The sequence below is a fragment of the Dipodomys merriami genome, unplaced genomic scaffold, assembly GCF_024711535.1.
Source record: "Dipodomys merriami isolate MVZ:Mamm:240054 unplaced genomic scaffold, mDipMer1.0.p SCAF_2, whole genome shotgun sequence".
Taxonomy (NCBI): Eukaryota; Metazoa; Chordata; class Mammalia; order Rodentia; family Heteromyidae; genus Dipodomys; species Dipodomys merriami.
Window position 1 is genome coordinate 119791402 of NW_027203381.1, and position 24945 is coordinate 119816346.

Below are 24945 nucleotides of genomic sequence, written 5' to 3' on the forward strand. Positions count from 1 at the left end.
ACCATGATCCTCACATCTCAGCCTCCTGAGTGTGAGCCACTGGCACCCGGCGCTGTGTGTGCGTGTGCTGGTACTGGGGCTTAAACGCAGGGCTGGGCGCCGTCACTGAGCTTTAGCGCTCAAGGGGGTGCTTTATCACTTGAGCAAGTCCACTTCTGGCTTCTTGCTCATTAACTAGAGGTAGCATTTCATGGACTTTCCTGCCTAGGCTGGCTTCAAACTGCGATCCTCAGGTCTCAGCCTCCTGTACAGCTAGGATTACAGGGGTGAGCCACCAGCTCAAGCTCCTTTTGTAACTTAACACTGCCAATCTTTTTTTTTTTTTTTTTGTCGGTCGTGGGGCTTGAACTCGGCCTGGGCGATGTCCCTCAGCTCTTCAGCTCAAGGCAAGGCAAGCGCTCTACCACTTGAACTACAGCACCACTTCCGGTTTTCTGGTGGTTTATTGGAGATAGGAGTCTCACGGTCTCTCCTGCCCGGGCTGGCTTTGAACCGAGATCCTCAGATTTCAGCCTCCTGAGTAGCTAGGGACATGTGGTTGCCAGAGTCTATTCGGGAGCGAGGGTCTCAGCCGGCCACGCAGGAGGCCAGTGTGTGCGCCAGGGGTCACGGCGGGCACTCAGCTGGCCTGGTGCTCACAGAGCAGACTGCTGGCTGCCGGAGGCAGGCCGAGGGCTCGGCTGGCTTCTCCCCGAGGACAAGCCCCCAAGGCACGGCACGGCTGGGGGCAGCGGCCTGCACGTGGCTCATGGGCAGCTGGCCAATGGCCTGATCAGCCCCTCCCCCTCCCCCTCCCCCTCCCCCTCCCCCTCCTGCCGCACAGGAAACTCCTCCAGCCAGAGAGCTGACACAGCCAGCATTCTCACACGGGGGCCAGGGGGTCTTACACAGCAGGGCCACCAGGGGGCGCAAGAGTGCTCAGCGAGGATTCGGGTTCAAGGAGCACTGGCAGACCTTCGACTCTTGAAGAGCTTTGACCTTAGGACATTATCCTTCATCTTCTGATTTAAAAAGCTCCCCCCCCCCACACACACACTTAAAGGGACACCACTGCAGGCGGTGAGAGGCTGGCCAGAAAGGGAGTCCTGTAGCAGGCGCCAGGCGCCGGGCACACAGGCCTGGTCTCAGGCCCTGCCTCCCAGAACGTCCTCGGTTTGTGAGTGCCACTGTGCGACAGGGCCACCATGTGACAGTGCCACCGTGCGACAGTGCCACCAAGTGACAGTGCCACAGTGTGATGTCACCCTCTACAAAGGGCATGAGTAGGCCAGAGCAAGCCCCACCTCCTACTTACACAGACTAACGGTCAGATACCATTCCGGGTCTCAGTTTGCTCCTTCCAACACCTGACTCGTTATGCAGCAGTAGCGAGGAGGGCCAGGTGCTGGCGGCTTGTGCCTGCAATCCCAGCCACTCGGGAGGCTGAGATCTGAGGATGGCTGTTTGAAGCCAGCCAAGGGCAGGAAAATTCATGAGACTTAACTCCAATATCTACAGCTCAAGTGGTAGAGTGCGGAGCCTTGAGCAAAAGAAGCTACCCAGGCCCAGGCGGCAGAGGCTCAGGTCTGTGATCCTAGCGACTTAGGAGGCTGAGATGTGAGATTCTTCTCTTCAATTAACCACAAAAAGCTGAAGTATGGCCATGGCTCAAGTGGAAGAGCACTGCTTGAGCACAAAAGCTCAGAGATGGTGCCTAGGACCTGAGTTCAAGCCTCAGGACCATCAGAAAAGAGAAAAAACGCTATTCAGGCCCTGAGTTCAAGCACCAGTACGTGTGCACACACCCCGTGCTGGGATTACCGTGTTTTTCATTCCGCTGATGGGGCGATGTACCGGGAGGTTCGGCATAGCACACCGCTTTATTTCACAGGACTGGGATGGATTCCTGGGCCGCGGTGGCAAGGTGCTGCCAGAGGCTGCCCCAGTGGACACGGGTGGACACCGTGGTCCTGGATCACCGCACAGGCATAGCCTCCTCCTTGGAGGAGGGCTTGTTTGTGCCTTTTGGATCACCTTGTTTTTCTGCTGGAATCTTCCTGAGTTAATGCTCCTGTACCTTTCTTTCCTTGTGATTGAGGCCTGTGGCGCTCCCTGCACCGCCACGCGGCCACCTGCCAGTCCCTGCTGCCCTCCCATAGGCCAGCAGCAGGGCCCACAGCACGGCTGCTCCATGGCTCCGTGGCTGGCATGGCCCCAGGCCAGGATGGCACCCGCCTCTCCAGCCCTGGCGCCCCGCCCCTCCCACCCGGCCCCCACCTCTCCAGCCCTGGCGCCCCGCCTCTCCCGCCCCAGTGCCCCACCTCTCCCGCCCCGGCTCCCCGCCTCTCCCGCCCTGGCACCCACCTCTCCCACCCTGGTGCCCTGCCCCTCCCGCCCGGCACCCACCTTTCCCGCACTCGGCACACAGGTACTCGCGGATGTCATCGTGCACGCGCATGTGCTCCTTGAGCATGTCCTTCCGGGCGAAGGACTTCCCGCACTGCTCGCAGGCGTGGCTCTTCACACCTGCAAGCCCACAGCCACACTGCAAAGCGGGCAGAGGCAAGGAGGCAGTGCCCGGCCCCGGTGGTCACCTGTTCATGGGGCCTGGGGCTTCCCTGGGGCTGGCCTGGGACGGCCCGGGAGGGCTTGAGTGTGGCAGGATGGGGCACTGCATGGGGAGGGGCGTGCGTGCCCGGGAGAGGGAAAGAAGATGGAGAGGGGTGGGAGGAAGGTGAGGGAGCCTCCGTGTCAGACCTGCGTGAGCCCCAGCGGCCCCTCCTGCAGCTCCCACCCGCTCCACAATAGTCAGGTGCCGCCGGTGGCTCTCGCCATCATCCCAGCTACTCAGGAGGCTGAGAGCTGAGGATCGGGGTTCAAGGCCAGCCCAGGCAAGAGAAGTCCATGAGACTCTCATCTCCAATGAACCAGCAGAAAACCAGAAGTGGCGCTGTGGCTCAAGTGGTAGGGCGATCGCCTTGAGCTGAAGAGTGGAGAGGCAGTGCCCAGACCCAGAGTTCAAGACCCACGACCAACAAAACAAAAACAAAAACAAAAAAACAGCCTGCTACCTGTGTGGATGAGCTTGTGACGCTCCAGGTTCCCGATGCTGTTGAAGATGCGCCCACAGATCTCGCAGGGGTGAATGTACCTGGAGCAGAGACGGGCCTCAGCCCACTAGTCCCTGCACTGGGCTCCACGGTGCTCCCCGAATCCTCCGCGGAGGCCGGAGCCCCACGGCCTCAGGAGGCAGCATTTCCAGAGGGGACTACGGGGAAGTAAGGCCACCACCCTGTCCTTGTCAGCGGCCAGGACACACACCTGGGGATGGGCCGGGACACGGGAACCAGCCCTGCCGCGCCTCCTCACAGATGCCAACGGCGGGGTGGCTGGCACTGGTGTCTGAGCCCCGGTCTGTGGCCTCGGTCACAGCCTCTACACCAAACCTCACCGAGTGGCTCTCGACCATCACAGCCTCTACACCAAACCTCACCAAGGGCTCTCACCCGGCACTGGTTCCGGTTCCGGCCGCAACTGACACTGGCTCCAGAGGAGGTGGGGTAGGGAGGGGGGGCAAGGGTCCTAGGGTCCCTCCCGTGGCTGGGGATGGAGCTGTTCCCTGATACAGGGCCACCCGGGGAGGGCAAGAGGTGAGGCCAGGAAGTGGCTGTCAGGAACACGCAGGCCGCCCCAAGGTCCTGGGTGTGGTGACGCTCCTTGGCTGGCCAGAGCCATCTCTGTATAAATGCCCCACCCCGCCTCACCCCTACACTATACAAACCCCCGTTCTACCCCCGCCTCACTCCTGCACTCTGCACAAACCCCCGTTCTGCCCCCCGCCTCACCCCTGCACTCTGCACAAACCCCCGTTCTACCCCCCTCACCCCTGCACCCTGTTCAAACCCCCGTTCTACCCCCTCACCCCGCCTCACCCCTGCACTCTGCACAAACCCCCGTTCTGCCCCATCCCCGCCTCACTTCTGCACGTTGGGGTCGGGCAGGTTCTCGCGGTGGATGACCATGTGCGCGTGGTACGTGGCCTTGAGCGCGAAGCGCCGGTGGCAGATGCTGCAGCCGTGGCCCTTCTCCTTGTGCACCTCCATGATGTGCTTCAAATACTCCTTCCCGCGGCCGAAGGTGAGCTGCGGGCGGGCGGGCGGGCAGGGCCGTGACACCGCTGTGCCAACGCCCACCTCGGAGAACACGACACGCAGGGCCGGGCAAGGAGCCCCGGGGGGAGTCCCAGCCACAGCCACGCAGGGCCCAGCAGGCCACGAGGTCCTCAGAAATGAGGGACAGGGGCCAGGCCGGCCCGGCCCCACCCTGGGTGCGGGCCTGGTGACAGGTGGGCTCCGACGGGCTGGAGGCCTGCAGCCAGCATCCGCAGGCGCCAGGGACTCGGGACAGGGTCGCTGTGCGTGGCCCCCCCACCCCCGCGCATGCGCACACCTGGCAGCGCTTGCAGCTGTACTTGTGCGGCTCCGAGTCGGCACTCCCGTCCGAGTTGTCGTCGTTCTCCTCTGAGGAGATCCCGATCTTGCCGATGAACTCCTCCCGCTGGTGCTCGTCCATCAGCGCGATGTCCTGCAGGGCGGCACAGCCGTCACAGCCCCGCCAGCGCCCCGCCCACCGCCGTGGTCCCGACGACACAGGCCGGCCCGGTCACCTGTGCCAACAAGTCACAGTTGCTGTCCCTGGGTACGGCGTGGCGTCTGGTGCTCGGTCACCCCCACAGCGGCTCCCCCGCCCTTCATCACGCCCATCCCCCACCTGGGCTCCCTCCATCCTCGAGGCGGGGGTGACAGCCCCGCTCTGCCTCTCACTTCCTCCCAGGAGCCACCTGGGCTGGAATTTCAGCTGCACCACACGACCCATGCAACTAGGGTACAAAAGCTTCTTGGAGAAGTTGATTACGGCCACGTTGGGGTGCAGCGAGGGTCTGCAAGCTACACCCAGGATCCACCCGCGGGGATGGTGTGGAGGAGATGGGTCGGGAGGGCGGCCCTTGCAGACAGGCTCGTGCTTCACAAATGGGCCTGGAACTCCGTCTCGCCCCACCCCTGCCACTGGGCACCCAGCAAGAAGCCCGGAGAAGCCGACACCAGCGGGGAGCCCTCCAGAGCCGCCGCTGGCCTTCCATGGTAGGAGGATACATCGCTGTCGCTGCGCCTGGTCCACGGCGCCATCAGGACCGCACCGCCCAGACAGGTGGGGCTCAAGGGCCCGCGGGCCGGGTGCTGCCTGGAGAGGCCGGGAACACGCGCCCCGACGTGGGGCCCGCGGGCCGGGAGACGCGCACCTTGAAGTGGACGTGGATGTGGTCCCTGAGCACGTCCACACGGAAGAACTTGCGCCCGCAGATCTCACAGGTATACTTCTTGTCACCGTGTGTGAGCAGGTGCTTGTTCATGTTGCTGCGGCAGGAGAACACCTGGGGGCAGGACAGCGGCACGGAGAGGCTGAGAGGCCCGACTGGACACGGACAGGCCCGGCTGGACACGCAGAGGCCGGGCTAGACACACAGAGGCCCTGCTGGACACGGAGAGGCTGAGAGGCCCGGCTGGACATGGAGAGGCCTGGCTGGACATGGAGAGGCCTGGCTGGACATGGAGAGACCTGGCTGGTATGGAGAGGCCCGGCTGGACATGGAGAGGCCTGGCTGGTATGGAGAGGCCCGGCTGGACATGGAGAGGCCTGGCTGGGGAGAAGTGTGACTGGACACAGAGAAGCCCGGCTGCGCATGGAAGAGCCCTGTCTGGTCCTCAGGGGAAGCCTTGGCCAGCACAAGGGCACAGGTGATCTCTGCCAGCGTCTAAGTCCTGCCAGTGGCTCGGTGAGTGGGAAATGCCAGCGCCCAGCGCAATGTCTAGGCTGACTTGTTCACACAGGTAAGCACTGTGTCTGTGGGCTGGGCAAGGCCCCTGTGCCCACCTGCCCAGAGCAGTGGGCAAGCGGACTGCCTGCAGGGCTAGGAGCACTGAGCACAGCACATCTCCGACAGCCTGCTCTGCGGCCAGGAAGCAGGCACGGGCGCCCTGGCCAGGCCGCTCGAGCGGCCTCCGCCATCCCATGCCGGCCTCAGCTCCAACCTGTAGCTCCAGGTTACACGCCGGCCCAGGGGCCCGGCTCACGTGGAGGTTTGATATCAGGAGGTTTTAGATGAAAATACAGATTTCCACTTCCTCTTGAAAAGGTAAAAACACCTTGGCCGTACGGCCCTGTGTGCCGGGGCCGGGGTGGAGTTGGCTGGCCACGTGGGGCTCAGCTTTCCCGGACGTGTGATGGCTCCAGGGTGCCGGTGGCTCCCGTAAACTGCGTGTAGCTACGGCAGTGAGCGAGACCCTCCCCTCCCCGCCCCCTGCACGCCCCCCAAGCTGCCTGGGCAAGGGCCACACGGGACCCTCTCTGGGAGCTGGGCAATGGCAGCATGCACGTTGTGGGGCCGTGAGGTCCAGCCCTCTGGCACAGTGGGCATCTGCCAGCTACCCGGTGGTGAGAGGTGGTGGGTCTGACCTCAGCCCAGACAAGGTGCTCAAAGAACAGGGCATGTGGCCCGGGACTGAGGGCTCACATCTGTGAGAACCGGAAGATTACAGTCTGAAGCCAATCCGAAAAGCAGTAAGGTCTTGGGAGACTTCATCTCCGATGAACCAGCAAAGAGCTGGGCTGGAGGCAGGGCTCAAGTGGTCAGAGCGCCAGTCATCAGCAAGCAAAGCCAAGTAAGAGCGGCAAGACCCCGAGTTCAAGCTCTGGTACAAGCAAAAAAAAGAAGAGAGCCAGGTACGTTCACGGCTCCACGGCGGCGCCGCACGGCTGGGCAGCGCCGGCTGTTTCTCAGACAGGATCGCACCGCAGGACACGAGCCAAGGCCAGGACGCCGCTTCTTCCTGCCAAGGCCACCTGAACATCTGTGAGCCGTCATCTTTGGTGCGGACAGCCCCCATGTGGCCTGAGGGCCAGACAGTCCCGCGGGGCGTGGCCGGTGCCCCGCATCCAGCAGCTTCCGTGGGAGGGGTCGCCTCTGACTTGGAAAATGGTTGTGGGGGGCTGGCCGTTACCAGGGAGGCCAGCACCGGCAGGTGATGCCCTCAGCCCCGGGCCTCCTGCTCCCTTGGTGTGCTGCGCCCAGCCCTCACCGTAAGCACAAGGCTCAAAGACACTCAGCCAGAGCGCACGGGCTGGCTGCGCTCGGGCAGAAGAGCATGGCAAAGGGAAGCACGGCTGAGGAACATGAACGCTTCCCAGCAGATGCACTGGAAACCCAAGGACAGCACGGGACCCGCCCCAGCCCCCAGCGCGGCCGGCCAGCGCCCCCACTCCCAGGTCCCCGCGAGAATGCCACGCACACAGGAGCCGGCTGTAACCTGCGCCCATCCACCCCACCCCACCCCACGTGTTACCTTGCCACACACGGGGCATCCAGAAGGTTCCTTCTTATAGCGGACCAGGCTCTCCCCGCTGGCCTCCAGATCTTCTCTCTTCACCCGCCGTACTCCTGAAACCCCACACCCACAGGAAATGTGAGGACGGGGCGGGGAGCCCCGGCTGTCCAGATGGGAGGCAGGGCTGGGCGCAGAGCACACCGCCTTTCCACATCTGTGGGTTCATCTCTGGGCCTCTAAGGGAGCCGCACCCTCGGTGCTTTGGGCCTCCCGCTTCTGCCCAGGCTGACCTCAGACACTGAGCTTCGGCCTGTGCCTGCGGGGCAGCTGGGATCACAGGTGTGGACCATCACACTTGTTTTTGAAATGGGGTCTCACTAATTTCGTAATCAGGCGGGCCTCAAACCACAAGTTGTCTCTCTGCCTCTTGAATAGCAGGGGTTACAGGAGCGAGCCAGTCTACTGAGCTTTGAGAAAAGACTCAAAAGTTCCCACGGGGAGGTGTGGCGGTACACGCTGTAGTCTCCGGCACGGAGGCTGACAAGGGAGGCTTCCTGGAGCTGACCCTGGCCAGTACAGGCAACACGGAGGGACGCTTTGTGTTTTTGAGACAAAAAAGTGCACGTGAGACAAGTAATGTCTAAACTTTACAGGGGGAGAGACGTGTGGCGCTGTGGTGGGCGCTTCGATCAGGGTCTCCCCGACTCCCGTCCCGGGAAAAGGGGCGTCACACTCCCACGGGACCAGCCACGGAACGGGCCCAGGCGGCAGCGGGGGGGCCTACGGCCAGGGAAAGAGAAGAGTGCAGAGCTGCAGAGCTGCGTAGGAGGTGCAACCCTGCTCATGATTTCCAAACGTGTGAGTGTTCTCGGAATAGTGACGGTAAGAGGGTCAGTGAGCGGCGTCGCCCAGGGCGGGCAGCACTGGTGGCAAAGGCAGCAGGTCATGGTGGGACTTCAAGTGGGGCTGAGTCAAAACGCAGGTCCAGGGGAAGTGTTTCCCGGAAGAGCACGCAGCTCCGGGCTGGCCCTGGAGAACGGCTCCCCGCCGTCCACTCACAGAGGCCGCAGCCACACCTGGGGCCCGGCCTGAGCGCGGCTCGGGCCACGTCCCCACCCCCGCCGGCTCCTCAGCCCACGCTGGCTCTGCCTCCCACATCCACACTGCGAGGTCCCTGCGAGGCGGGTGTCCCTGTGGCCTCTCGTGACCCTGGGTGGCCAGGCAGCCCCCAGGCCGGCGTCACGGCTCCACCGCCGGGGCCGCGTGGAGGCAGAGCGCTGGAGGAGGGGAGCGCTGGAGCCTACACTACAGCTCTCTGCTCTGCATGGCCGAGCTGCCCCGTGCCCAGCTCCGAGCCAGCCTCCTACTCCTCACTTCTTTAAAGAAGTGCTTTCAGCCAGAGACTGGAGGCTCATTCCTGTAACCCTAGCTACTCATCCTCCTCCTGATCCGAGCCAGCCTGGGGCGGGAAGCTCGTGGGATTCTTCCCTCCACTTCACGACCACGGAGCCCGAAGCGGAGCTGTGCCTCAAGTGGTAGCATGCCAGCCTCGAGCAGAAAAGCTCAGTGACGGAGCCCGGCCCTGAGTTCATGCCCCAGGACTGGCACACGGTAAACTACACTGCTTTTGGTGACTGAGTGAAATGCATTCCTGGGTGCCCCAACCCCCACTGTTTCCAAGTCCCTCCCTGGCTCCCAGAACAGGCACATCTGATCGGACGGCCGCACAGCATGGCCGGGCCTCCCCCCGTCCCCCGCACTCCCGCGCCGCGCGCACGCACCCTCCAGGTGCCGCCGCTGGTGGTCCAGCATGACGTCCTTGCGGTAGAACATCTTGCTGCAGACCTCGCAGGCGAACTTCTTGTCCCCGTGCTTCTTCTTGTGCTTAGAGAGGTTGCTGTTGGTGGAGAAGAACCTGAAGCACAGCTCACACCGGAACGTCTTGTCGTCTGTCCAGGGGCAAACACACACCGGGGTAAGAGACGCGATGCGGGGCTGGCGCGGGGTCTGCGGCGGCAGAAAGCAGGGGTCGGGGCAGGAGGCCACGGCCGGGAGTGCCCATGGCGTGCACGGCGGGAGCAGCCACGCGTGGGGTGGGGCGCATCCTCCACGCCAGCCACCCAGCCCTCCTCCCCTGACAGCCGGGGCTGAGTGCGGGAGGCTGCTGGGGCCTCCCTCCCCGCTCAGCCATGGCCGCCCCAGGGGCCCCTCAGTACCCCTTCTGCCAAGCCTCGTACCCCAAGATCCCCACCAGCCAGCAGTTCCCAGCAGACCTCACTCCCTCAGCACATGCCACACACACCAACGCGCACACATGCAGTCTCCAAGGCTTCCAGAAGTATCCGCATCCCTGAACCTGGGCCCCACGAATAGTCCTCTCTGGAAGGCAGCTGGTCCCCGCCCAGCTCCCTCCTGACCACCGCCATCTTGTCTGATGCGCCCCCTGTGCCCACAGCCCGTCTCCGGTCCATGGGGCCTCCTGAGCTTCCTCCCCAGAGCCAAGGTGGTGGGCTGACCAAGGAGGAAGCCAGGGCGGGGTGGCCTCTCCAGGCCCCGTGCCCCCTTCCCGGCGTCCTCCAGCCCGCCGCCTGCCCCTGGAAGTGACGCGGGACAAGCCAGCATCTCCGGGAGAAGCAGCTAGGGCAGCGGGCTGTCCGCTCCGGGAAAACCTTCGCCGGGGCGGGGGCCGGGCCTCACCTGTCCGGCAGTTGTGGAACTCCAGCGCGCTCTCCATGCGGAAGGTCTTCCCGCAGCTGCCGCAGCGGAACTGGTACTCGCCGTCCACCTGTCAAACGCAGACCGCATGCGAGCCCTGCCGGGCGGCCCCACCACAGGTCCCCTCTCCTACTCTACTACAGACAGAGTGGGGCTTTTGGGGGCTGACACGGGGGCTCGAAGGAGGAGGCTGCTTGGATTTCGAAGGAGGAGGCTGCTTGGCTTTTTCCCGGCACTGCCCCACTTGAGCCACACGTCTGGTTTTTGCAGGTTAACTGAAGGTAAGAATCTTGTGGACTTTCCTGCCTGAGCTGGCTGCAAACTGTGATCCTCACATCTCAGCCTCCTAAGTAGCTGGGATTACAGGCCACTAGTGCCAGGCTAGAAGCAGATTTTAACTCTTTCTAGTCAAGTGCTCAATGCACTACCACGCTTCCCCCGCCAACACGCACACGCTGCCCGTGAGCATCCACGGTTCCACCCACCTCATTCCTGCTGTGCTTGTAGGACACGTGCTGCTTTAGGCTCTCCTTACGGCTGAACAGTTTTGCACACTCTTCACACTTAAACAGCTTGTCACCTGAGGGGCCACCAAAGGGAAGCTGCCTCACTACCGCAGGCCTTGGCCGGGTGAGTGGCGCCCCCCCCCCCCCCCGCACTGCTGCCAGCACCCCCACACACATACACACTCACCGTGCGAGCGCACGTGGCGGCTCAGGTTGCTGCTGTTCTGGAACACCTTGCTGCACGTGCCGCACTGGTGCACGCGCTTGTGCTCTCCGAGCTGCCGCACCAGCCGGCGCCGCGCGCCGTGTCTGCTGGACAGCACCAGGCCCCTCTTGAGGGCCAGGGCGCCACCCGCGTGGTGCGTGAACCTGCATGGGGGGGGGTGCAGAGGCGGGTCAGAACTGGGGCTCTGGGCCGCCCAGGGGACAGCACCAGCGGGGGCAGGGGGGGAGCCGTGCCCCGGAACCCCACCTGCCCTCAGTGTCCTGACAGATTCTGGCACTCCAATGGGACCTTGGCTTATCCAGGAATTGTAACTTAAAGATAAATGTTATGCCTGTTCACAAAAAGGAAAAAGGGAACAGAGCTAAACCGTAGATACTCAAATTCAATAGAAAACTGGTTCATCATTATTCACTATAGCCAGAGTAACCCACACTGCCTCTGGATGAATAAACAGAGAGGGTACACACACCAAGGGAGTATTATGCAGCCTCAAAAAGGAAGGAAATTCCGACAGCTGCCACTTCGGTGAACTTCAGACCACTGCGCTAAGCTAAGCGAGTCACACCCATCGCAAAAGGACAAACAGCAGAAGACTCCACGTATGGGAGACCCTCAGCAGATGGAGTCAGAGACTACAGAAGAAGGTGCTGGAGCTAGGAGCCACTGGCCAATAGAACAGAGCTTCTGTTTGGGATGATGGAAGGTTCTAGAGATGGACAAGTTCTTATTAAGTTTTCGCAGTGGACAACCTACTAAACTTCTGAGTTCCAGCGCGTTCCTGATGCTCCCGGAGCACATGCAATTCTAGCTGTGATAGTCTGCCAGGATCTCCAGCACCCCTCACCCCACCAGTGCCCCACAGCCCGTCCCCAGGGAGGTGGGACTCACTTTGGCACAGAGCTGATGTCGTTTGTGGAGGTGGCCAGCTTCCCCAAGACCAGCTCCATTATCCGCTCGTCGGGCGCTGCGCTGCCAGGCTCCTCGGGCAGGCCCTCGGGGACGGTCTCTGCCACTTGCTCTGTGCAGGGGGTCGGGAGGGGGACCAAGCCGGTCAGCACGGGCCACACAACCCCGGGACGCAGCACCCAGGCCTGGAGCCAATGGCGTGGGCGTAACTGGTAAGGCTCATGCAGAGAAAGACCACTCGTACTTTGGACTTACATATATATCTTTTTTTGTTTTTGCCAGTCCTAGGGCTTGAACTCAGGGCCTGGGCACTGTCCGTGAGCTTCTTTTGCTCGAGGCTAGTGCTCTACCACTAGAGCCACAGCGCCACTTCTGGCTTTTTCTGTGTATGTGGTGCTGAATAATGGAACCCAGGGCTTCATGCCTGCTAGGCAAGCACTCTACCCCCAAGCCACCTTCCCAGCCCTGGAACTAAGTATCGGTGTCATAAGAAAAGCAAAGCTGGGCCTGATGGCTCACACTGGAAGGCAGAGATTCTGAGGATGGAGGCCAGCAGGGCAGAAAGTTCTCAAGATTGCATCTCAACCAGTAAAAAGCTGGGCAAACCAGAGGGAAATGGGAGGGGCCCTGCACTGGACATGGATGAAAATGAACTAAGCAACTCAAGGGCAGCGGTGGGAGGGAGGGAAGGAAAGAGAAAGCAGGAACAGCTTATACTAAGCAAAAGGAAAGAAATGTACATATCACCCACTGCAGAAGAAATAGTTGTATTGCCGAAGCTGATAGACTTCCCAAACTTCATAGACCACGATAATGAGAATTTGCCTTGTGAAGGTTAAAATGTGTTTGTGACTTTTAAGTAGCACTATCCCACAATACTGCGAAATTTGTGAAATTTATGTAATCACTTAATCTCAATTAAAAAATTACTTCAAAAGAAAAGCTGGGCAAGTGTCACGCGTGTGTCAGCTTAACGATGTGGCACGCACCAGACAGGAGGAGCAGGGCCATGCCGGCTCGGGAATGAACACAGAGCCTACCTCGAAAACGCAAACCAAAACCAAAGCAAGCCAGGCACCGGGGGCTCACGCCTGCAATGCTAGGTACTTGGTGGCTCAGATCTGAGGTCAGCCCCAGCAGAAACGTCTGTGAGATTCTTACCCCCAATTAATGAGGAAAAACAAAACAAAACAGGACGTGTGGCTCCAGTGGTAGAACACCAGCCTTGAGCAAAAAAGCCAAAGGGCAAGCCCTGAGTTCAGGCCCCAGCACCCAGACACACCCCACAGAAACCAAAGCAAAAGTCACATGTCCAGGGGTGGCTCAGGCCGTTAAGCACAAGGCCCTAAGTTCAAACCCCAGTACTGCAAAAGAAAATGTTTTCCTTAACTCACGTTGAAGTTAAGATTTGGAATTAAAAAAAATATATATAGCTGGGCACTGGTGGCTCACGCCTGTAATCCTAGCTACTCAGGAGGCTGAGATCTGAGGATCGCGGTTCAAAGCCAGCCCGGGCAGGAGAGACCGTGAGACTCCTATCTCCAATAAAACCACCAGAAAACCGGAAGTGGCGCTGTAGCTCAAGTGGTAGAGCGCTCGCCTTGAGCTGAAGAGCTGAGGGACAGCGCCCAGGCCCAGAGTTCAAGCCCCATGACCGACAAAAAAAAAAAAAAAAAAAAAAAAAAAATATATATATATATATATATATATATACGTGTATGTATATGTATATATAGTGTTACAACATTACTTCAATCCTTCTTCATACCAAACAAAAAACACTTTAGACATGTGGCAGGTCTTATAATTTACATCAAATAAACACAACAGGGGCTCAGGCTGGAAACCTGGTAAGAATCGCCCCTAACTATCTCTGATCATGAGCACCCAGGAGAGGAATGATGCTTCCTGTCCCCTCCCACCTTCTGCCCTGCTGCAGAGGGGTGGGGTGTATGGGGGGGGGGAGGGAGAGTGAGGGGCCTTGTTAGGAGAGGATAAGGAGGCAGAGGGGGGAGCTAGGCCAGGTCTGGTGGGGGGGGCTGGAGGGCTGGCTGGAGGCGGGGATAGAGGGAGGGCCAAGAACAGCCCATGAAGATGCTCTTCCCGGAATACCACAGATGGTAAGAAGAAAGAGTGCCCAGTGCCAGGCTCACAGGGCTGGCACGCTTAGCATCACCCTGCAGTGTGAGTGCACAGAGATCAGAGCTCTCCAGAAAGTTGACGGGACTCCACAGAGGACAGGGGAAGGCCGGCCAGGCGCAGGCCGGCTCTGCGCCGGCTCCCGGGCAGCGGGGGGCCCACGCAGCGGCGTGTGCAGCCCGACCTCTCTGGGCCCTGGGCGCCCGCCCCAGCCCCTCACCTGTGGGCACTTTCTCCCCAGCGGTGGCCGGAGGCGGCTCAGCTTTCGAAGCTTTGGGCTTCCTCCCTCTTCGAGGCTTTTTCTTTGGCTCTCGGGCGGCCCCCACGCTCTGCACCCCGGCTCTCTCGGGCACGGTTGGCGGGTCCCCTCCAGCTGTGTCTGGCTCCTTGTCAGATGCTGCCTCCTGCTGGCTGCCTGGCGGAAGGCTTTTGGCTTGTTCCAAGTGGCCCACGAGATGCTCTGTAAGGAAAGAGCAGCGGGCTGGCACGTCGGCAGTCTGGCGCCGCCCGCCCCGTTACTTTGCTTTGCCCCAGCATCAGAACGAAGCCACGTGCCCACTAGTTTTGTTTTGTTTTTGTCAGTCGTGGGGCTTGAACTCGGGGCCTGGCGCTGTCCCTCAGCTCTTCAGCTCAAGGTGAGCGCTCTACCACCTGAGCCATAGCACCACTTCTAGTTTTCTGGTGGTTTATTGGAGATAAGATTCTCACAGACTTTCCTGCCCAGGCTGGCTTTGAACTGCGATCCTCAGAACTCAGCCTCCTGAGTAGCTAGGGTGAAAGGCATGAGCCACCGTGGCCTGGGTGTCCACTGGTATTAAAAACAAAAACATTTCCAGTGTGCCAAACAACTCCAGGCTTATTTGAAACTAGTGAGGTCAGAAGAGCTTTGGATTTTAGAGCATTGTGCATTTCAGGTCTCAGAATTCCAGAGCACTTCAGATCCTGGATTTCAGATTCTGGGTTTTCAGCTGATTTTCACCACTGAGCTGGAACTTGCTAAAAGTAATTTAAAATATGAAGGCAGGACAGGTTTGCTTCAAAGGCAGAAGGGAAAAACTAAATGCACAGACAAACCTACGCAGAAGAAACCTGGACAGGCTACATTGGTAAATGAGTGCATTTTTCTACGCATGCCAAAATAATGAGCAATTCTAGTTTTCTTCTTTAAGCATATGCATATATATGTACATATATGTGTAATTTTTGTTGTTGTTGCTGCAATGAACATGTCTTCTATAACGGCAGCATCTAGAGGACTACTAAGAAAATTCCGGCTTGTAGGAAGGAACATTTCCTCTGAAAACATTGCATGAAGGCAACACCTCTTGGCTGAAGTTGAGCAGATAGAACATGTCAGAGACCAGCCAGGTCACGATTGCTGAAAAAGTCACGGGGAACAGGAGCAGGGAGAAGAGGCGAGGCGCGGGGTGGGTGAGCGAGGCAGGGACCGCAGGGTGCCTGGCTGGGCGAGATGCGACAGCAGGTAGAGAGGAGCGCGTGGCTGATCTGCAGGCCGCAGCCCAGGGTAGCCCGCAGCCCAGGCACCCCGCAGCCCCAGCCACCCCACAGCCCAGGCACCCCGCAGCTTCAGGCACCCCGCAGCCCGGGCACCCCGCAGCCCCAGACACCCCACAGCCCAGGCAGCCCGCAGCTTCAGGCACCCCACAGCCCAGGCACCCCGCAGCTTCAGGCACCCCGCAGCCCGGGCACCCCGCAGCCCAGGGCACCCCGCAGCCCGGGGTATCCCATAGCCCCAGGCAGCCCAAGTGAGGAGGAGTGTGGCTGATCTGCAGGCCGCAGCCCGGGCACCCCGCAGCCCCAGGTAGCCCCAGTGAGGAGGCTGCCCACGGCCCTTACCATTGAGCTGCTGCAGCTCAAAGAAGGAAGTGGAGCACACTTTGCACACCCACTGGCCACGCTCGGGTTCTGGGGGGGCGCTGGGCTCGGGGGGTCCTGTAGCTGCAAGAAACAAGAGAGGAGTAAAGGTACCTCGTGACGCGTCCCGGTGGCCCGGCCGGGGACAGTTCCCGGTGGCCCGGCCGGGGACAGGGCCTGGCCCCCACGGACGACACGGACGAGGTCTCCGGGGCAGGTGCCGTGTGGCCCGCACGTTGCGTCCCACATGACCACATCTACCCCATCTCGCAGCAAGGAGACAGCAGATGCGGAGCCCCGGGCAGCACCACGGGGTCGGTCTGCGGCTCTGCGGCCGGGTGTGGAAATGTGGGGCTCCTCGGGGCATCAGACACAAAAAACCATGCTGAATTCCTGGGTCTCGCAGTGGCCCAGACAATGGGGGAGGGGAGGACCAAGGGAGGCAGCGACAGTGCCCCACCCAGAGCCGGTGCCTGGGCCGGGCCTACAGATGACCGATACCTGCTGTCCACCAGGACAGCCTCTGGGCCCAGGCCAGGACAATTTAACTGTGACTTAAACGGCCACCCAGGGCAGGCGGCCTGAGCTGTTGGCCGATGGCACGCAGCACTCTGAAGAGGAAGGTTTCTGAGTGATTAATTAGAGGTAAGAGTCTCAGGGACCTCTCTGCCCGGGCTGGCTTCAAACCATGATCCTCAGGTCGTGGCCTCCTGAGTAGCTGAGATTACAGGCATGAGCCACTGGCACTGGCTTAGACAATTAACTTTAAAAAGGGGTCACGGCCAGGTCAGGTGAAACCACACTTTGCCTGCTGCGCAGGAGAGGAAGGGTGATGCACCCGGCCAGGGCCACCAGCTCCGTCACAGGGCCCTGTAGAGACCACAGGCCCCGGAGCTCCCCAGCCCCACAGGGTGCTGCGCCCGGCCCCACGGGGCCCTGGAGCTCCCCGGCCCCACGGGGTGCTGCGCCCGGCCCCACGGGGCCCCGGAGCTCCCCGGCCCCACGGGGTCTGCGGCACCCCACTCGTGAGGAAGAGTCTTGCTTCAGATCGCTAGCTGGGAAAAGATCAGATTCCAACAGCCGGACAGTCCACACCACCCGCACCCAGTGCACATGGCTTCCGTACCAGCGTCAAGCTAACCGTCACAGCGGAACCCCCAACGCTGGGGCTGCCGCGATTTAGCAGGTGGCTGCAGAATCCTTGAGCTGACGCATTTCTCCATCAGGTGCGTACCTGCGGCCTCAAGGAATGGAATCATGTCTTAGGAATCCTGACACACTCACGGAAAAAACGGGGCCACCACCGGGTGACTCAGCGGAGGCTTTCTGAGCTTGCGGCCACCCGTGAGTCTAAAGGCCACGGATGACACCATCCTTCCCTGGGGCCAAAGCACAGCAGGGCCACGAGGGTCTCGCTGGCTCCACCCCGGATGGTGGTCTCCCTGAGCACTGCAGCCGGGGCCGCTGGCTGAGCAGCACAGAGCTCAGGAATGGGGATTCATGTCCAACCTGGGAACAGTCAGCCAGCCGCCACTTTCTAAACATTGCTCGGCTCTCTTCCTTGGTCTCATTGTCTACTGAAGTCTCTGAGATGCACACAGGCCTGCCTCCAACACCTGGCCTCCAACGCCTGGCCTCCACTGAGTGAGGCAGTCAACACTGACCTCCAGGGGTGCCACGCCAACTCCAGTGGAGTCTGCTTAGCATGGGAAACCAGCTATCAGACCAAGATAGGGGCTTCAGAGACCTATCTCTGAGTTTTGGGACTTCACCGAAGTCTACCTCAGAGAATGGGGCTTTACAGAAACCTATCTCCAAGTTTTGGGACTTCACCGAAGTCTACCTCGGAGAATAGGGCTTCTAAGAGGCCTACTCCTGGGAAAAGGCTGGCAAACCCCTGGGAAAAGATGTGTTTCTGCCTTTCTTCATTGTATAAGAGTGCCTATTAATCTTTTACTGCTTCTACTGCTTTTTGTACTTGCTCATTGTCAACGTTCCCTTATTCAAAGCTCTTTCTTAAGAGTATTGACGACTCCAATATCTGATGAGTGTCTCAAAAATATGACTAACTCACCAGAGTTAAGTGCTACCCTGAAACCCCTCTTATGGAGGCTAGGAGACAAGTTATAAGTAAATATAAAAGTATTGGGGGTTTCACAAAGTCACTTCAGCAGAAGGAATTATTTGTAAGGGATTTACAAGAAGCTATAGGATCAATTAAAACAGAAAGAATGTATGGCAATTGCTGAGATAATTATTTAGGAGAGAGAATTTCCTGCTATTTACTAAGAGAATTGCTAGGTCTCCTTAAAGTTTACTATTAAAGAAGAGACAGGAAAGATCTTATGGGAAAGTTAAGGCCTCTATAAAAATAGGTAATGGTTAATTGGTGACAAACATCGAAACCCAAACCCATTGTATTCCTTAGAGATAAGCCGGAGACAAATGCCTATCAGGTGCCCAGCTGGTGACCACCCAAGAAAGAAGCCATGCAGCAAGATTGTGTAACCTTTTGCCCTTTCTCATGAGACTTGTTATAAAAGATTGCTATCCTCTACATTAAATCGCACTCAGCACTCAGCATCCACTCCTAATGTGTGTGAGTTGTCTGTTTGCCATCTCCCCATCCTATTCCAGGTTCCTCCCCTAGGTATCCTCCGTCGTCCCGACAGAACCCGGTCCGCGGCACGGGGGAGACCCCAACAACACTGCTCCACAGTGGCAGGTGCCTGGAGAGCCACAGGACTCATGGGAACGTGAGGAGCAGAGGTGGGGGCCGGGGAGGAGCAGTGAAGTCGGGGGAGGGGGGCGCAGTGCCATTTTAACAAGCCTCAGGGAAGCTCAGAGAAGGCCAGTCGGGGACAGCCAAGTGAGCGCCCCACAGGGAGGGAAGGTGCAGGAGGCCAGCCGGCAGCTGGCCAACATGATCAGTGACCTTTACCCTCGTCCAAGAAAGACCTGCCTGCCGTTTATCCCAACACACACAGCAAACCCATAACAGCGCTCCTAACATCTCCACCACCTGAAGTTGCGTAGTGATTTTCCCAATTAAAAATTTATTCAAGGCAGGTGCTGGTGGCCCATGCACGCCTGTCATCCTAGCTACTCAGAAGGCTGAGATCTGAGGATCATCCTTAAAGCCAGCCCAGGCAGGAAACTCCATGCAACTCTTATCTCCAATAAAGCACCAGAAAACCAGAAGTGGTGCTGTGGCTCAAATGGTAGAGCGCTTGCCTTGAGCTGAGGGACAGTGTCCAGGATCAGAGTTCAAGCCCCACAACCTACACAAAAAAAATATTATTCAGCTGGCACCAGTGGCTCACACCTGCCATCCTAGCTATTCAAGAAGCTGAGATCTGAGGATCACAGTTCAAAGCCAGCCTGGGAAGTCTGTGAGATCCTTATCTCCAATTAACCAGCAAAGCACCAGAAATAGAGCTGTCACTCAAGCGGTAGAGGGCTAGCCGTATGCAGAACAGTTAAGGGACAGCACCCAGGCCCTGAGATCAAGCTTCAGTACTGGCACAAAAACAAAAAAGCAAACAACTCAGGAGATAAGAGAATCACCAGTTCCAGGCAAGTCTGGGCTCTGCAGAGAGTATAGCCCCAAACAAAACAAAGTTCCACATTCACCCAGGTGCAAGTTAAACGCCTAACGGATCTCTGCAATTACTGAAGGTATCTGCTGGTTGGTTTTCCATCACCGACAAAACCCTAGCAAGGCTGAGGTAGAGAAAGATTTCTCTTAAGTCCTGGTCTCATCACGTTCAGTGTGGCAGATAGAACCCGGGGTCCAGCGTCAGGCCAACCTCCATGTGCCCCCCTGCCCCCCGTCCAGGTCCCCCTCCCTGTGTCCCTCTCCTCCCTGTCCCACCCCCCCCAGGCCTCCACCCCCGAGCCTCGCAGCCTCCACGCACCCTGGACTCCAGTGCAGGCCTGCCTCAGCATGGGCTTTTCCATCTTCTTGGCGTAGAAGGCGGCGTACCACACGCGCAGCTCGGTGCCGGGCGGGATGTCCCTGCAGGTGGTGAAGTACACGTGGCCGCCGTGCTGGTAGGCCGTCAGGTTCTGGTGGCCGGGCTCCGCCGCCGGCCGCACCAGCATCATCCAGTTGCAATCGTCCTCGTTGGAGGTATCAAAGCACACGGGGTGCCCGTCCTTCTGGAACACCTGCGGGGGAGGGGCGCGGCTCACCCCGGGTGCGAGGAGCCCGCCCCGACGGGGCCCGGGCAGCCAGACACACCCCACGCTACGTGGACCCTGACTCTGGCACGCTCGGACGCCCCGCACCGGGGGGAGAAGGACACGTGTCTTAGAAGCTGACAGGAAATCTGCAGCTGCCCACGAGTCGCTCACGAAGGTCCCCACCCCAGCTCCTCACGAGCGCAGCCCCGGCGCCAAGCCCCTCACCTTCAGTGGAAACGCAGACTCCTTCTCCCACTTGGCCACCCTCCGGGACTCGAAGGGGCCGAATTGCGTCCGCTTGACCAGCTGCGTGACCGTGAACACGCCCTCGGCCCCGTCGTCCAGGCGCCTGATCTCCAAGTTGGAGGGGAGGGAGGACCTGGAAGGGGAGGAAAGGCGTCTGAGGCCGCCGCTGCCTCTCTGTGGGCCAGCGCAGCATAGGGCCTGCCTGGCTTCTGAGCCCAGTTCTCCAAGGCCAGCTGCAGGGCCAGCGGGACACGTCTAGAGCCACGTCGGATGGGGGACAGCTTACTGGAGTCCCCTGGGAGGAAGAGCAAGCTCGGGCAGTCACTATAGAGCCACGGAACTGGAGGGGATGGCAGGGGAGAGAACGAAGGAGCGGCGACCCTGACCAAGGCGCACCGTGCTCACCGTCCCATTTACCCAAGGGAACTTTCTTGGCACAACCACCTAATGGTGAAAAGCCTCGTGGCACCCAGCACGGACCAAACCTCCTGGGGTGGGCGCTGCCGGACAGGCTGAGAGCTGAGGATCGCGGTTCAAAGCCAGCTCAGGCAAGAAAGTCCATGAGACGCTTACCTCCAATGAACCACCACAAAAAGCCACAAGTGGAGCTGTGGCTCGAGTAGTAGAGTACCAGCCTTGAGCACAAAAGCTCAGGAACAGCACCCAGGCCCTGAGTTCGAGCCCTAGGACTGGCACACACATGCACATGCACACGCGCACACGTGCGCAAACACACACACACACACACACACACACACACACACACACACACACACACACACACACACACACACACAGTATCACACTTAACCGGGGCCTCCGGCTCCTAGCAGATCTAACCCAGCTTCTGGCCTTGGCCTCATCTCAACAGACTCCCTGGTGGATGGGCATCGTGTGGAATGAGGACAGCAGCAGGTGAAGGGAGGCAGGTATCAGTCCAGCTCCAAGCCAGTCTCCCGGGAGGGAAGGAGGCCGCAAGGGCAGAACTCCGCGGCCAAGGGCCACGTGCTTGCCCAGGTGGGGGAAAGGTTTCTCGAAGGACTCGAGACCTCGCCCCTCAACTAGGAGGCCAAGGACAGGGACAGGAGGAGGGGGGAGGAGGACCCAGAGCTGGAACCCTGGGATGGGGGAAGGCTCGGGCCAGCCCAAGAGCCCCAACACAGTCACAGACCACCATGAGGCTGGGCAGGGCCCCTGGGTGGGGGGGCGTCTCGAAGGGTCTACAGCATCACCATGGCCCCAGTGCCATTTTCTGGGAAAGCAGGTGGCCTTCGAAGGTTCTGGGCAGGAGAGGGGTGAACAGCTCTCTCCTTCAGACAAAAACATTCATCTTTTCATCTGAGTAGAATAAGGCACTCTAAGACAAACAGGTGGCGAGAGGCCAATTGGGAAGCTTCTAGAAACAGTACTGATAAGCAGTGACCATGATTTGGGCCTTGGCCGGTGCCAGGCAGCCTCACAGATAACAAGGATGACCTCGCAGGGTGACCGTGTCTCCCGGTCACAGAGGCCAGGAGCACACTGAGGAGCACCTCCTTTCATGGGTCCGAGTTCAAGTTCAAACGCTACCCTGAAGCCACCACAGAGCCCTGGCCCTGGCCAAGGGGCGGGGCTGCCTGGGAGAGCGGCTGTTGGCCACTGGGCCTCCAGTGTGTATGTCCAGGAGCTGCTTGGCTTGGGCTAGTTACCTGGACACTTTGCCCAGTAAACGCCCCACACCACATTGCCAGCCCATGGTTCCCTTGCCAGTAGGGGGCCAGGTCTTGGAACACAGAGGAAACTCGGCAAACAGGTGGCCTGCTTGATATTGCTCAATGCACGAAAACTAACACAGCCAGGCAAGATGGCCTTCTCTTAAGAATGCTAAGCCAGCCGGGCGCTGATGGCTCACGCCTGTCATCCTAGCTACTCAGGAAGCTGAGGTCTGAGGATCAGCCCAAGAAGCAAAGTCCATGGGACTCTTACCTCCAAGTAACCAGCAAGAGGCCAGAATCGGAGTTGTGGCTCACGTAGTAGAGCACGCATCCTGAGGGAAAAGGCTGGAGGTCGAGCGAGGGGGCCATGCCCTGGGGGTGCAAGCCGCTCAGGCCCCCCCACACCCCCGCAGCCCACCGCTCTGGCTCTCACGCTCCTCTGCCACTCAGTTCGCTACCGCCAGCGGGCCGGGGCCTGTCCTAAGACGTCGTGGTCACTCACCTCGCTCTGCTCAGCACAAAGGAGTCTTTGACCATGACCACGGGGCCCAGCTCAGGACACTCGGAGTCGTGGTACTGACTGCAGTCTTCACACCCTGCGAGGACATGCACAGTCAGGAGACAGCGTCCCGGGAGACAAACCCAGAGCCCGTGACCAGGGACACGGGGATCCTGCCAGACGGGGGTGACCCACAGTCACAAGCCGTGTGTCCTGATCATCAGCACCCCCAAACACGGGGGAGACAGGACCCGCTGCCCCCAGACATCTCACATTCCAGTCACCCCTAGAGGGACCACGACCATGGTGTCCCCCAAAGAATGAGAATCAAGTCAGCTAAGACTTGTCTCTTCCTGAACCTCGGGTGGCTTTTCTGGCGCCTTGTGAAGACCCTGGCTGGGCAGCGCAGGGTTTGTGGGTTGGGTCTCTCAACGCAAGTCAAGTCCTTCCAGTCTTAAAAGAAACAGCTCTGCTGTTGCAGAAAGCAAAAAAGTGGACACGGATTTCCCAGGCTTCCCCTCACAGCCAGCCAGGGGCACTCACAGACGAACATGATCTCCTCGCTGCCCTCCTCAGCCATGGCCGCCACCTGTCGGGACAAGAAAGCCGGTCAATGGGGAACTGTACAGAGCAACTTCTTTTTTCTTCTTTTTTTACCAAGCCTTTCCAGGCCTGGGCTTGTGCGGGACCTGCAGGGCAGAGGGGGGTTCCGCTCATCACAGTCATCTGAAACCTTCTTTATTCACTGCAGATGACGCTGTTCTTAACTAATGGGGTTCGAATGGCCTCATGACTGAGGAGCCCTCGTGGGCTCGGAGTTTCATCTTTTCCTATTAGCCACTGGCTCCGTCTGTAAAATACACAGCAAAACAGTAAATGGAACCAGTTCTGCCGTTGCCCTTAAGACGTCAGAATCAGCTGGGCACCAGTGGCTCATGCCTTTAAGCCTAGCTACTCAGGAGGCTGAGATCTGAGGATTGGGGTTCAAAGCCAGCTTAGGCAAGAAAGTGTATGAAACTCTTGCCTCCAATGAACCACCAAAAAAAAGCCCGAAGTGGAGCTGTGGCTCAAGTAGTAGAGTACCAGCCTTGAGCACAAAAGCTCAGAACAGCGCCCAGGCCCTGAGTTCGAGCCCTAGGACTGGCACACACATGCACGTGCATACACACACACACACACACACACACACACACACACACACACACACACACACACACACACACACACACACGTGTCAGAATTAACCGGGCCTCCAGCTCCTAGCAGATCTAACCCAGCTTCTGGCCTTGGCCTCATCTCAACAGACTCTCTGGTGGCTGGGCATCGTGTGGAATGAGGACAGCAGCAGGTGAAGAGAGACAGCGTATCAGTCCAGCTCCCTGCTGTCAAGACAGAATCTGATCTGAGATGCACAAATTAAAATCAGAAAGGCTTGTTTGGTCCTGGTCTCAGAGGTTTCCGCCCGCGGTGCGGTGGTGAGGCAGAACATCACGGCAGAGGAAGTGGTAGAGCAGAGCACCCACTTGGTGCTATCCAGGAAAGAAAGGACGGGGAAGGCCAGCTCCCCAATCCCTTTAGGGGCACAAGCAATGATCTACTTTCTCCAACCAGGACCCACCTCCTAAACCGTCTACACCGCCCAACAGCGCCATCTGCCGGGGAGAAGCCTTCAACACAGGAGCTTGGGGGGATCCTTTAAGGCCAAGGGCCCTAACAGAGCAGCAGCGGAGTGGGGTCCCCTGCTTTGCCAATCCCCGCTATGTCACTGAAGCCCCAAGGGTTTGCAGTGGGGATGATAAGCCACACAAACTGCAGGCAGAGCCTGGCAGCCCAGTCCTGAGCAAGCCTGTCAGGGTCAGAGAGGAAGGGCTGGGAAGTCTGGGAAGTCTGCTGGTCTTTCTTACCCTGGAAGCCTGGAGAGACGAACTGGAGGCCTGGCAGGGAGGCCTGCCCCCTGCCCCTGGCCTGCCTCTCAGCACAGCACAGCCACGCCCCACCAGCCGGGAGGACTGCGGGAAACGCTAAGGAAGGCAGAGGCAGACACTGACTTTATAGCTAAACGTAAGGTTCTGGGACACACATTCCTTGTTGGTGGCCCCTGGTCCCCAAATTGTGGCCTCTTAAACAGCTCAAAGCCCAGGGACAGGCCACAGACAGAGCCCTGAGGCATCTTCCACGTCTTGATGAACGCCGTCCCTCCGATGCCCTCTGTAGAGCGAGGAGTCCATCTCTAGGCTGAATGCTGTGAGCCAGGCGCCAGTGGCTCACACCTGTAATCTCCACGGGTGCCCCACTGTCAGGCCAGCTACTCAGGAGGCTGAGACCTGAGGATCAGGGTTTGAAGCCAGCCCAGGCAGGAAAGTCCATGAGACTCTTATCTCCAATTAACTGGCAAAAAGCTGAACGTGGGGCTGTGACTCAAGTGGCAGAGTGCCAAAAAAGCTGAGACAGCGCTCTGGCCCCGAGTTCGAGCCCAGTAACCACCCCCAGCAGGGGAGTGTGCATCTCAGGCAGAGAGGCAGTGCCCCTGCAGTGTGGATGAATTCAAGGCGAGGCAAAGCCCGGGGCTCCTGTGCTTGTAAAGGCCCCGGGT

The 24945-nt window shown here is 59.4% G+C and overlaps 1 protein-coding gene across 2 annotated transcripts in view; it reads right to left on the minus strand.

Moving 5' to 3' along the window:
• Prdm15 (PR/SET domain 15) overlaps positions 1-24945 on the minus strand; it is a 36445-nt gene that overhangs the window by 7312 nt on the left and 4188 nt on the right. Inside the window, exons 1-18 of one of the 2 annotated variants that reach the window (XM_070030747.1) lie at positions 24257-24291; positions 22896-22941; positions 22356-22449; positions 20139-20292; positions 19646-19898; positions 15711-15812; positions 14074-14313; positions 11697-11826; positions 10770-10951; positions 10562-10656; positions 10059-10146; positions 9143-9310; positions 7380-7474; positions 5279-5410; positions 4429-4563; positions 3958-4121; positions 3051-3130; positions 2386-2505 (exon numbers count right to left, since the gene is read on the minus strand). In XM_070030747.1, coding sequence (XP_069886848.1) covers positions 2386-2505; positions 3051-3130; positions 3958-4121; positions 4429-4563; positions 5279-5410; positions 7380-7474; positions 9143-9310; positions 10059-10146; positions 10562-10656; positions 10770-10951; positions 11697-11826; positions 14074-14313; positions 15711-15812; positions 19646-19898; positions 20139-20292; positions 22356-22449; positions 22896-22932 — 2269 coding nt within the window. In that variant the 5' untranslated portion in view covers positions 22933-22941; positions 24257-24291. Of the gene's footprint in view, positions 1-2385; positions 2506-3050; positions 3131-3957; positions 4122-4428; positions 4564-5278; positions 5411-7379; positions 7475-9142; positions 9311-10058; positions 10147-10561; positions 10657-10769; positions 10952-11696; positions 11827-14073; positions 14314-15710; positions 15813-19645; positions 19899-20138; positions 20293-22355; positions 22450-22895; positions 22942-24256; positions 24292-24945 lie in introns of those variants that run through there. The other variant, XM_070030746.1, reaches the window with a different exon arrangement.